The sequence below is a fragment of the Globicephala melas genome, chromosome 11, assembly GCF_963455315.2.
Source record: "Globicephala melas chromosome 11, mGloMel1.2, whole genome shotgun sequence".
NCBI lineage: Eukaryota > Metazoa > Chordata > Mammalia > Artiodactyla > Delphinidae > Globicephala > Globicephala melas.
The window spans coordinates 78,968,898-78,982,316 of record NC_083324.2 but is presented as its reverse complement, the minus strand read 5'-3'; the positions used below and the strand labels follow the sequence as shown (position 1 = coordinate 78,982,316).

The following is a 13,419-nucleotide window of genomic DNA, read 5'->3' as shown; positions in this document are numbered from 1 at the left end:
CCTTATTAACATCTTAAGCAAAGCAATCACCTTTCTCTCTCATCATTCAATAGGATAAATACCTCAATTTGCTCTCAGTTGATTCTGGTTTTCCCAGACCTCCATCATGTTCACATCACCACATTAGTTAGAATTGGATTGTGATTGATATTTATTTTTTTCTTTCTCAAATTATCCTTGCATTTAAGATATAGTTTAGCTTGTTATCAAATTACAGTTTAACTTTTCTACTTCAACATTTGAAAATAGAACTCTTTTGTCATTTTTATTCAGTGTTGAGAAATGTGAGGAAGTGTATCTAATTTTTATTCCTTGAGCAGTGCTACTAAAGTGTGATCCTCAGACCAGTGCATATTTATAAAACCTTTCTTACTAGTTCTTTATGAAACAAATACAGAAATATAGTATTACAAAACTTTAGAGCAAATTAACAGAAAACATTAGTTATATTTTATCTAATAATAAAATTACCACTTGTATGTCTGTTTTTAACTCACTTCATTATTTCCAGTAATTTATTCAGAAAAGTATGTCTGTGATATATAATGCAAGAAACATTTACAACAATAACCAAAAGAAAAAAAAAGATTCTTCTCTGTAGATTGTTTGAGAAACACTGCCTGATGTGGTTAGAAACTATGGTCATGCAGTTTCATGGAGCCTTAAGCCAAGAGGCCTCATAATCAGTGGTCCTAGGGCTTACAGAGAATGGGCTACTATCTTCATGGTTTATAGGTTCTTCTTCTAGGTCACTTAATATTGTACAGATGGGGAGAGCTCCATGGATTTAAGTTTGAAGTAAGGATAGAGTGACTCAGAGAAGTTGGTCTGGGTGAAAGAGAAGATGTGGGTTCTGTCAGTCATGTTATAGAAAGAAATGTCACTATCCTCATAATCCAAGAAAATCACAATCTTTCGTGGACACTTTTCTATCAGGAGAGGCTCTTCCAGGAAAATTTCTGGGGGAGAACAGGTGAGAGCCCTGTATTCACGTCCCTTCTTCTCTAAGACGCTGAACTTCTTCTTTTGTAGATGGCTGAGTAACCCACTCCTCTCTGTGGGCTTCTCATAAATGCCTAGAGTCCACTCATCAGTGTCCTCAATGTCCACCTCCCAGTAATGTCTCCCTGAAGTGAATTCTTTCTGACCAAGTTTGATAAGGTTGCCGTCTCCTTGCTTATTACATAATAATACCCGTGTTTCCTCTCTGATGTTCTCTTCTCTCTCTGGGTCAGAATTGTCCTGATGAAAGTTTTCATGATTTAGAGTCACAAGAGCTGGAAGAAAAAAAAAGGAAAGGAAAAGGCCAACATTGTATATTTCAGAAAACTGTTTCCCCTGTTTCTTTAATTGTTTTGTTACAAGGGAAACCTTAACAAAACAGAGCAAATGTGTAAGGAGTAGGGATAGAATGCATCCCCTCTGAACATGTGTGTTGGGGGAGGTGGTGCTGGGAGGCGGCTGATGTGCTCTCATCTTGAGTTCTAGGCTACTTATCTTATCCTATCTATGCAGTTATATAGGTCAGTGTCTTGGCAGAATGCCAGAGTGAGCAGGTGACTTGAAGTGTTTATTGGAGAATGGTGTTCTTTCGTGTCCTCTGCAAATTAGACCTATGTTCCTCAATTAGTAACAGGATCCAAGTGAGCTGACCTCTCTACAAAGAACAACTGAATTGCTATTTTGAGCACTTCTTACTTAGTTTGGGGTCTCCTCAGCTGAGGGGCTATCTTAATTTCTGTTTTAGAACCAAGTGGACCCCATAGATGAGGAAGCTGTGCCAATATATTGAAAATGGAATCACGACCAGAGTAGATAAGCCTAGCAGCAATTTTCAGTTCAGGCTAATATTTAATGATTTTGATGTTTCTTCCCTCTCTTTACCAGAACAATAGTGCCCCTGTCTTTTCAGCGAGGAGATGATGTTAGGAAAGAAAAGTGGGGTCTCAGAGGGCAGGTTGGAAGGGAGCCAAAAAGATAAAGAACAACTTACCAGGTTGGAACTGTTCCTTCCTCCAGTCTGAAAAAGAGCAATACAAGTTGAAACTGGGACGGAAGCATACCCAGGGAATGAAAAGGAGGTAAGGTGCTTCCTTCCCTGACTCATCACCTTCTCTTGTCAACATTCTCACCTCCTCTAAACCCCTCAAGCTCTGGTAGTATCCAGAAACTACAGGACAAATAGTATGCTTTCTGCGCTCTGTCTCACACTAGAAACTATCACATATTTCAGCCCGAAGCTGGGGTGTATTCTCCAGTCTGAGCCAGGTTTGGAGACCCCTGGAGCACGGTCTAATGCTCTACATGTCCCTCTACTATGCTCTCAAGACCTTTATGGACCTCCTCACTATGAGAGCTATAAACTGTATTTTTAAATTTAATTTAATTTTATTCTATTCCATTTTATTTATAGTTTTTCTAGCCTGTGATCTCCTCAGAGTAGAGTTTAAGCTTATGACTAAGGCATTTAAATGGGCCATTATTACTTTGACCCAGATTGTAATCAGATTGCTTATATTTTTCTCCAGGGACAGATTCCTCATGAGAAATAGAATTGCTTCTGCCTGTGGCCACTTCTCTTATGACAGGACTTGTGATTTTATTTAAAGATTGGGTATTCTCATAAAGTCTTGGGACAATAGGCAGATAAGGACATATCCATAATTCTTGATTGGAGCAGCACTGTGGTCTCTCACTAAACTGCGCTCCTGCCAGAAGTGTAGCACTCAGATGCATAGAATCTATGAATATATGAGTCAAGGAGGACATCTGAGATCATGTATTCCAGTCTTTTTGTCTTAGAGATAAGGACACTGAGCTCAAAAAAGAGAAAAGAACCTGATTTCTCAGCTGTAATTGGTAGAGTTGGAACTAAAAGTCAAAAGTCATTCTTAGTACTTTGTTCACTCCTTTGGAAACACGGGATTATTTTTCAGTATCTCATGAAAGAAAACTCAACAGAAACTGCTTAATCAACTTTAATCCGTGGGAGGACCTCCTCTTATCAAAGCACTTATCAGGCTGTGTGTAGTTGCCTGGTTCCTGGCTTACTTCCCCCAATGGACTTTGTTTCACAGGGTTAGAGTATAATAGTTTGTACCACCAACATCTAGCACAATGTCTGGCATATAAAACTTGCACAGATACATATTCAAGAAATGACCTGGTGTGCTTTTGAGGTCCAACTCTATATTACACACACACACACACACACACACACACACACACACAAGTTATAAACCCACAGAATACATGGACAAATTTTAGAAGGTATAAATATAGCCAATTTCCCCACCACCAGATAAACATATTTTTGCAAATCATATACAAATATTTTTAAAAGTTGTTTTTCAACTTTTTTACACATAAACCTTCTCCCTATATATTGAATTTTACTTTTTTATTTCAAATAGGTAAAATAAGTGAAATCATAGTTAATATATTTTTCCAAATATAAAATATAATACATTTCCTGCTCTTTTAAACTTTATTTGTAGAATAGAAGTGCTGATATAATATAGTCTTTATTGTTCCCAAATCTCTCTTTATTCATCAAAATCACTCTGAGTTCTGTCCCTTCCTTCTTCATAGTGGATGAGCTAACAATTCTTGCTGAGTCCTACCCTAGCCATGTGGTGGGACTGACCAGGCAGCCATTACTTCTCCTTCATCATTAGCTCTGGAAGACAACTGATTATTTGAGCCTCCAAATACAAAATACTACAGAGTGATACCAAATAAATTTTCACAACTTTCAAGTGTGTGTGTGTGTGTGTGTGTGTGTGTGTGTGTTTATGACTCTGCTTATTATGCTCAGAATACCAGAGGCACTTGGCAAGACTAGGTCCATAGAGTTACGTACCAGGATATAGCAAGGCCTTCTTCCAATCTAAAACAGAAAAAATAGAGGTAAGACAAGATGAGACATTAATCTGGGGCCTTGAATTTTTCTTCCTTCCCCTTATTTCTCTTCCACTAATCATCATTCAATCCTTTAGTCTTTTCCTCTAAGGATAGGGAGCTGAGAACCTGTTGGTCATCAGGACATCAATTGACATGACAGAGTCTCTTACCTTTATTGTATAATGCCTTTCGACTTTCTGAAAGAAACAACATTCAGTGAGAGACCCAGAACAGGTGTGAAAAGGGGAACAACTTCTACACAGGGCATGAGAAGAAACAAGACTCACCAAGCTCTGCCTTGAGGTTCACTGGAAGAGGAGGAGATATAAAATCCGTGAAACTGGGTTTTAGCTGCTCCTAAGTTTGGTGAGTAGCTAAATGAATTCAATTTGACCTTCTCTTAAGGGTCCCATAGTTAAGTAGGTGAGAAAGATTAGCAAACATATTTGTCAAATGTAAAAGGACGGGCACTAAGAAACGTTAACATGGGAAGTATCATGGGGTCACACAGGAAGGAGAGCCCATGCTTCATAGGAGTTTAAGATTTCTTAGGTGTTTCTAAAGCCTATTCTTGAAGGACAAAAAGGAAGAGAAGTTAAGGGAAGACATTTCCACAAAGAGAAACAGGTTGAGGCACAGTGGTGTGAAAAGGCATGGTGTGGGTTGAGCCGCAATTTGGAGGCTTCGTGACCACTGCCCACAGACCTCCTAACTTCCCACATGATTTTCTCCTTTCCATAGGACTCCCAGCTCTGTAGAATTCTTGGTACCCTGCGTTTTCCTTGGGATCCTTCAGTAATCTTTTACTTCCCCATCCACCCTACACAACCTGTATCTGCAGCTTTTCCATGAACCTCTGATTTGACCTGCTGCCCTGATTTACTTTTGACTCTAAGTGCCACTTCTTTTTCTCTCTTCATCTCCTCTGTGTTATGAGATTCTTCCTGCCTTTTCTTTACTTCTCTCTCTTTGGCTTTATGTTCTCTCCAGCCAGTGTAGCTGATCCCGATGAGGAGAAGCACCAGCAAAGGGAGCGTCCCAGCCAGGGCTGTCTTCCACAGAGACGTCCTGGGGAAGAAGGGCTCTGACACAGGCATGTGGAGACACAGTGAGAGACTGACCTGGAGGAAGCCCTGCCCTCTCTTCAAGGCTCCCTTCAGCCTTCCTTCACTCCTACTTGCCCTTAATGCACCCAACTCTGCCTTGGAGTTTGTGCCGTACTGACCTGGGAGGAAGATGGCTGACACTTTCTCCTGGCCAGAGAAGGGGTTCTGGATGGAGCAGGTCACATTGTCCAGAGAGCTGTCCGTGACCACAAGCGATGCCTCCACATAGAACAGCCCATCTCCATCTTGGGTCTGAGACTCAGAGAGGGATGGTAGCTTCACTCCCACCATGTTGCTCCACTGCACCCTGGGTTTTGGGAACCAGCCACCTGAGGAGCACAGAACTCGGATCCCGCGATCCTCAGGCCCCATCATGTAAACGTGAGGGGCAGAGCCCAAGCCTGAGGAGAGAAGACATGTGCCTGAGGGCTGTGGTCCTCGGGATTCAGGAGTCCCTGAGGCTGAAGGTGTAACTGCCTTTCACTAGGCTGATGAGCAAACTGAAGCTCAGAATTCAAAACTGCTCATGGCCAAAGTTAGGCTTACCTGTGATTCAGTTTTTAAATCAACTTAATGCTTTTGCACTTTACTTGGACTGAGAGAGCTTTGAGATCATTCCAAGAAGAAAAAAGAACAGGGACAATGAAAGTTAGAAGAAAGGAGTTTAATTCTACAAGTTGTCTCTCTCTCCTGATTGGGTCAAAAATATTTGAAGGCCTCAGTACCTATCTGAATTAATACTAGTTAATTAATTTTTGTGATCTTTTGGATACTAATATATCTTCAGAAGGATTGCCTCCTTTATTGTTTAAAAGCAGAGTACATAGTCTTATCCTCACTGTACAGTTTAGGAAATTGACATTCTACAAGGCAAAATATTATATAAACATATGGAAGATCATAAGAAATGCCAAGTTAGGAATCCATATGTTCTCACCCTTCCCTTTGCTTTACACCATGACACATACATTCTGTGCTCAGTTAACTTACCTATCACACGCAACTCCACAATGGCTTCTTGGGAGATGTGACCATCCTTAAAATGACACCGATATTGGCCATCATCAGAGGCACGGATGTGTTGGATCAGCAGGGCCACCGCGCCTTTGCCAATGGAGTCCCCCACCAACTCTGTCCTGCCACGGTACTCCAGCATTTGCTCCCCTCCTTGTTCCTGTCCATTCTGGTACACAAGCACTGTGGAGGAGAGCTGGGCTCGGTACCACCGGATCTGCATGTGGGCTGCACTCTGCTCAGGAGACAGCTGGCAGGGCAGACTGGCATCTGCCCCTAGCAGGACCATGATGGGCTGAGCTGGTCCCTTCACGGAAAACCCAGACACTGCATGAAAATTAAAGACAAATTGGGGGAATGAATGGGGGTGGGGGGCAGGATGAGATGGTAGACCCCCCTGCATTCTTTATGTAGGGACCCAAATGTATTTCTCTCTTATTTGTGTTATTTTTTGACCTCAAATTAAAGAGACAATAACAGAAAATGCCATTATCGTGACTTCATAGCTGGTTCTCTTCAAACCTGGAGTCTGAAAACTTCATCTTGAGGGGACCTTTTATTTTATGAAGAAAGGACTTATGTCCCAGAAAGAATAGATGGGTTGTCCAAGATCATAAGCAGATAGAGCTTAGGGATCCTGAGTCCAAATTCTTTGTACTCAGACTTGGGTTTTCTTGACAGTGAAAACATTACAAAGTATGGGAGTTTTATGGTTTTTTTTTTTTTTTTTTTTGTGGTACACAGGCCTCTCACTGTTGTGGCCTCTCCCATTGCGGAGCACAGGCTCCGGACACACAGGTTCAGTGGCCATGGCTCACGGGCCCAGCCGCTCCGTGGCATGTGGGATCTTCCCGGACCGGGGCACGAACCCATATCCCCTGCATCAGCAGGCCGACTCTCAACTACTACGCCACCAGGGAAGCCCTACGAAATATGTTTTAACAAACAGTTACATCAAATTTAAACAGGCTAAAATCAGTAGTACGCAATAAAGACTTAGATAAATATTATAGCTATGAGTTTTGCGAGGTCTGCTCAAAGGATTAAGATGTGTTGATGTGAAGGAGATCACTCCCACCCTTCACCCGACCCTTCAAGCCTTCTGTTAGCAGCAGACACAGCCACAGTTTCCCCCAGAAATAACTCGTTTGAGAAGATGCAAAGTTGGGACTGATGGACCCATTATATGAGAAGAACCACTGAAAACACACCTACAAATAAAAAGTATGAGGGAGAACACTGACCTGGGGAGCACCACGTGGACACCTGGAGAAGGAGAAGAGTGGGGAGAAAGCCAGCAGGAAGGAAGCTGGGAAAACCCGCCATCTTCTTCAGAGCAGAAAGTGGAGCAGGTGGAAGCACAAAATGTTCACTCTGACAATGAGGTACTCTGTTGGAGAAGGTGCTGAGAAGCTAGCCAAGTGAAAGTTCTTGGAAAACAAAAATCCCGTGTTCAAAGACATACTTTTATACACAGGTTTTTGGCTATTTTCCCTCACAGACCTTGAGAAAAACACCACCAATGCCCAACCGTTCCCAATGGGTTTTGTTTTCTTCCCTCCTTCTTCTTCTTCTTTTTTTTTTCCTGAAAACTGGTTCCCCAGCAGGTGTAGAAAACTGTAAACTGTTCTCTTGTGTCCTGTGGGCTCACTTGCTTATCTACAGATTCATCTGCTCACCGGGGCTCTCTTGAAACCGAAAACCCTGAGTTCAATGTTGAGAGATGAAGTCAGACACAAAATTTGTCCACTCCACTCAGCCAGACTATTTCCCCCCTTCATTCATTCATTCATTCATACATTTATTTATTTATTTTGACTGCAAATACTCTTGTGGCTTAACTTCTGAAAGGGAAGGGAATTTTGTCACCACATGACTCAGAGCTCAAGCCCTTCTTTTTCCAGTACCCACATGTCCCACAGACACACCTGCACATCACCATATGTTTCTCTCTCACCATCCAGATTGAGCCAAGGGGGGCTGCTGGAAGCTCCTGGAACCTACAAGACCTGGCACCTACAAGACCCAGCTCCAGAGACAATTTGCACCTGGTTGTTCTTGAGGTCAGCCTCCAACGGTGTGGCTTCAGGGACTGGAAACAGCCGGTTTCTAACCCATCCCTGGATTAGGAAAATATTCTTAGGAAGGAGGAAAAACAGGGTTGCCAATAGGCACTGGCATTTGAATGCCTCTCCTGGAATAGGTTTAACGAGAGAGTCACAGCCTGCCTGCAGCTCTTTTACTTACTTTGAAAGTGGAAGTAATAAAGGTCACCCCAGGAGACTTTGGACTGGGCTGAGCTATAGAATGATAGGAACTCTAAAGTTGCTTTGGTCAAAAATGCTCAGTGTAGCTCCCCCCCCCCCACCACCTGCAAAGGACTGAAATGACATTATTTGGGGAGAGGGAGTCATCTTCCTGTATACTACTCAGTTCGGCCGGTAATCCAAATGTCCATCTAACAAAGCTAGCTGATTTAGAGGATAAGCCCAGGAGAAGCATGCTTACTCTCACCACACCATGATTGATATTGGAAGCCACGTGCAGAGCTGCACAGGGGGAAATAAGAAGTTGAAAATGGAGGGCTCTCTGCTCCAAGAATAGGTCTGTATTTCCAAAAACCTTAGGGCTCCCCAAAGTAGAATAGATATAACTACACAGTTTTACCATGCTAGATACAGAATGCTCACATGGCATTTTCTTTCCATTTCACACTCTTTCCAAGTTTGATTCATGTTTCTTCATGTCACACAAGGTTTACAGATAATCAGAGACACAAATAGCAATTGCACAAATATTAGTATGTAAGTCCCTAACTGTCTGGCTAAATGAATACCAAGATCCTAAACAAATATTTTCTAGAGACAATGAGGTACATTTGCCTTTTTAAGAAATCAAATGTCTTGAGATATAATTTGCATGCAATGGAATGCATGGTTTTAAAACATGCATTTGAATGAGATTTCACAAACGCTTACACTCATGTAACCACCACCTCCATCAAACTGTGGAACTTTTTTGTCTCTTGAAAATTTTCCTCATGTCCATTGTCCATCAATCCATTCCAGGGGGTGGAAAAACAGTATTCTGATATAAATCATGATAGCTTAATCTTGCCTATTCTAAAACTTCAACAAAAATGGAGTCATACAGTATGTATGCTTTTGTGCTTGGCTTCTTTGGCTAAACAAAATGTATTTTGGGATTCAACCACGTTGTGTGTATCAGTACATTAACATTTTTTATATTGTTGCATAATATTACATTGTTTGAATATAGGACCATATATTCTTCCGCAGTTCTCTTCGGGGCTGTCTCCCCACCTCATGCATGACCTCTCTTTCCACTCAAATTCTTTCCCACCAAGCTGGGCAACCCTCCTCCGTAAGGCCATCCTGTCTCATTTGGGGTCTGACACATACCGTATGGTTAGGGTCTGAAATATTGAGGAATGGGAAGGGAAAACTGAAGGAGAGAAGGAATGGGCTGAAGACATGACTTGCTTTTTTTGTTTACTTTGAAATGTATATATTTGTGTGTGTATTCTATCTCAAACTGTAAATATTCTATTCACAAAATAAATTTGAAAAATTTATATACATACTTATATATTTTTCCCAATAATAGATAATTGTTTGTGTAAAATCAGTTAACCTGTGGAGAATATTTTGAGGAATTTCGTTGAGTACATACCAGTGTTTGTGTGAGAGAGAAAAGTGAAGAGGGAGCAAGAGAGAACTACAAGATATTATTGATTTCAAAGAGCAGTTTTTAAAACAGTATGATCTTGTTTGCGAAAAATAGGATAGACATCAAAATCACAGAAAAATAATGATATGGTATTCCTTTTTTTTTTTGGAAAGTACTTTTTTTAAAAAAATTTAATTATTTTTATTTATTTGTGGCTGTGTTGGGTCTTCGTTGCTGCACATGGGCGCTACTCTTCATTGCGGTGCACGGGCTTCTCATTGTGGTGGTTTCTTTTGTTGTGAAGCATGGGCTCTAGGCATGAAGGCTACTACTGAGTTGTGGCACGCAGGCTTAGTAGTTGTGGCCTGTGGGCTCTAGAACGTAGGCTTGGTAGTTGTGGCACACGGGCTTAGTTGCTCTGTGGCATGTGGGATCTTCCCGGACCAGGGATCGAACCCGTGTCCCCTGCATTGGCAGGCGGATTCTTAACCACTGTGCCACCAGGGAAGTCCAGGGTATTTATTTCTGAGTGGTGCAAATATGGGTGTTTCTATCTATTATTTTTGCTTATCTCTAATTTTCAGATTTCTCTAACATAAAAAGGTAAAGAATAGTGTGTGTATATGAAGATTTTTAATACAAATATGAAGTATATTAGGAAGGATTCCTTCATAGGAGATACAGCATTGAAGAAATAATCAGCATTCTTGGGAATGAAAAATTGGCTTAAAGTAGAAAACAAATGGAAATGTCAAATATCAGAGTAGACACTCCTGAAGGTCAAAATATTGAGTTAGGAAAATGGAGTTACTACATGGTACTTTAAATCAAAGAGATTTTAAAAATTAGGAAATATAAGTTAAGCAAATAGATCCAGAACTTCAACATTCACCTAGAACACTTTCCAAAATGGAAAGGAGAATAGGGGCAAGAATCAGAAGGAAGGGTACTTCACAAAAAGTTGGAGTATTGCAAAAAAAAAAAAGAGTCATATATACATGAATTCTTATAAAGTTTTAGAGCTCCAAACAAACAACTAAACAAAAACCAAAAACCTCAAAGCTTCCAGAGTCCAGAAAAATGTGTTATGTACAAAAGAAAAAAATCAGATTCCATCATACATCTGTCATTCAATATTAATTACTAGAAAACAATTGAAATTAGTCTTTATTTTTGTCGACAAAAATTCAACTAACAATCAAGTTAAGCAAAAAAGGTGGAATTTTATTTGAACCAAACTAAGGATTATAACTTAGAAGACAGATTCAGAAGCTCTGAGAACTGTTCCACCTGTTAGAAGTTGAAGGCACAGTCACACATATTTTTGAGACAAAGGATCACACATATTTTTGAGACATACTGACATTCTACATAAAAGTTCACCAAAGATACATAGTCCAGGTAAGCATGTACAAAGCAAGCAGAGAGTCTCCATGATCGCCTACAGAGTAGGGAAAGAATGCTATTCTTTTAGGAAGTTACATTGCTGTCATCACAAGAAAGAAAAAAATTGATCTTTACAATCAAGCGGGCATTCCCACCTTTGAGGAGGTCGGGTTAATGTATAATGCAGATACACATTGCATATTACAGGGGGAAGAAGGAGGCCCAAACAGACAGAGAGAGAGAATTTTTGTTTAAATTTTCTTGTCCTGCTTTAAAATATAAATTTTATTTCATCACTTTCCTGAGTAGAAACTAGAATTATCTAAACAACAAAACATTAAGTGTAAGAGCAAAAGAAAGAAAATTCTGGACAAGCAAAGAATCAGAAGTTTTCTCCTCACTAAACTTCTCTTATATGAAGAACGAAGGTTACAGGTTTTGAACACAGGGGATTGGAGCAGGGAAAAGGTACAAACTTTTGAGATACATCCCACATTCTGTTTATACCCGCCCTCTGTGGGGTACTGTTATTTGATTTGGAGTAAAGTGGAAGATAGGAGATTTCAGATATTGCGTCCTGGCATTAGTCACCTAGGAATGGAGGAATCAAGGACTGACTTATTCTCCTTTTCTGATAGCTCCTTCCAATAGAGTAGTTGCCTACAAGGAGACTGCGTGGCTTTCCTGCGGTGGTGATTTACTTCATAAATTTAAATCATTTTCCCAAAGTATGATAGTATTATTCATACTCATGTCAAATCCCTGCCTGTTTAGGAAACACAAATCCAAATCTCTAATGAGATTAGATACTTAAGCAAGTTTCAAAAGGAATACTTAGAATAAGCAGATATTTTGGTATTAATTTTATAGGCAGACCTGGGAGAGGATTGGCATTCTAAGCACAGTGGAGGAAAGGGTTAGGTAAGTATCACACCGACTCACTCTACTAATCCATCTTAATTGCCTGAAGTGGATTTCTGTTAATCAAAAACTAAGAGAAACTGTTAGATCTCACCAAGTCATAAAGTAAAAGATTTTATATAGCATAGTTGTTATATTATTTAAAATCTCTGGTTATACAGCAGAAACTAACACACCATTGTAAAGCAATTATACCCCAATAAAGATGTTAAAAATAAAAAATAAAATAAAATAAAATCTCTATAACTTCATTTATACGTTCTGGAATGATTTTGTTCATTTCTGGTTAATTATAATTATAAAGTTTTTTGAGTTCCCAACTGATTTTGTGTTTTTTAATTCTGCTCTATGCCATTAGCACCATGCAATCCTCGGAAGTTATATGCTCTTAATGGATGTCCTATTTGAAGGCACAATCTTGTTTCTTTGAATGATTTCTCTCTGAACTTTATTTTTATTTTAAAATTAATACTACCATGTCTAAAATTTCGTTAGAATATATCTGGTTTATATTTGTTTATTTCTTGTTTTACTATGTCTCTTACAAGTTATACATAGATGTTCAATCTTAGATCCAGAATTTCAAAAAATGTAAATTAAAACTTTAATTTTTTCAGGCTCTAACTCAGAATGTCTTTCTGTCATTCTAAGTAAGAAAAACAATTATTCTAGAACTCATAGGATTTGAAGGATCTTCAAAACAAAAGTCAATTATGTAAACAGAGCACAGCAATCTCATCCTCACCTCTTCTCATTGTTTACAGTATGGAAGGAGGATGAAAGTTTGCAGAGAATCATTTTGGGAATTTTATACCACTTTTCTTTCATCCTGGTTGAGATGGATATAACCGTCACGTCAGTGGAGGAAATTTCTATGTCTGGGAGAAGGTATGAATATACCCATGTCTTTTCAATTCCCTGTCTAATGGAATGAGAGGCCTAACTGATAGGTGAAAATTTTCATCAGAATGGCAGATATATTGAGGTCAATTGAACAAGACATTAAACTAAAAATTGCCAACACTTACACAGAACGTAAAGTTACTGACACTCTTCTAAGTGCTTTGCATATATTAATTCATGTAATCCTTTCTTGGTGACGGGCAAGAGGGAGAATCTGGGCAAGGACCCTGGGGGTTGACAGAGGAGAAGCCAAGTTATATATGTTCCTTCAGCCCATAGGAATGTGTGGGGAGAAAATTGGTTGAGGCCAGAGTAATGTTTATGCTAAAGCCATCTCTCTCAGTGGCTGCTCATTGCCTTTGCTCTGTCTTTCCATCCATTGGATAAAATGTTCTTCTTGAGAGAGTAGTTTAGAGACATTGTGGTCAGATTTATCACATCAGAGCATGGCTACTGAGATAAAAACTGTTTTCTTGGAAAAGGGAAACAAAAGGTC

The 13,419-nt window shown here is 39.8% G+C and overlaps 1 protein-coding gene across 1 annotated transcript; it reads right to left on the bottom strand.

Annotated features, from left to right (window-relative positions):
• Window positions 1–753: 753 nt before the first annotated feature.
• LOC115860556 (butyrophilin-like protein 1) lies at window positions 754–7,349 on the bottom strand. Its single transcript, XM_030870422.1, has 9 exons — window positions 7,268–7,349; window positions 6,000–6,350; window positions 5,129–5,410; window positions 4,787–4,987; window positions 4,191–4,211; window positions 4,074–4,100; window positions 3,863–3,889; window positions 1,994–2,020; window positions 754–1,277 (listed from the first exon to the last, which is right to left on the bottom strand). The coding sequence occupies exons 1-9, from the start codon at window positions 7,347–7,349 to the stop codon at window positions 754–756; spliced, it is 1,542 nt and encodes a 513-aa protein (XP_030726282.1).
• Window positions 7,350–13,419: the final 6,070 nt, after the last annotated feature.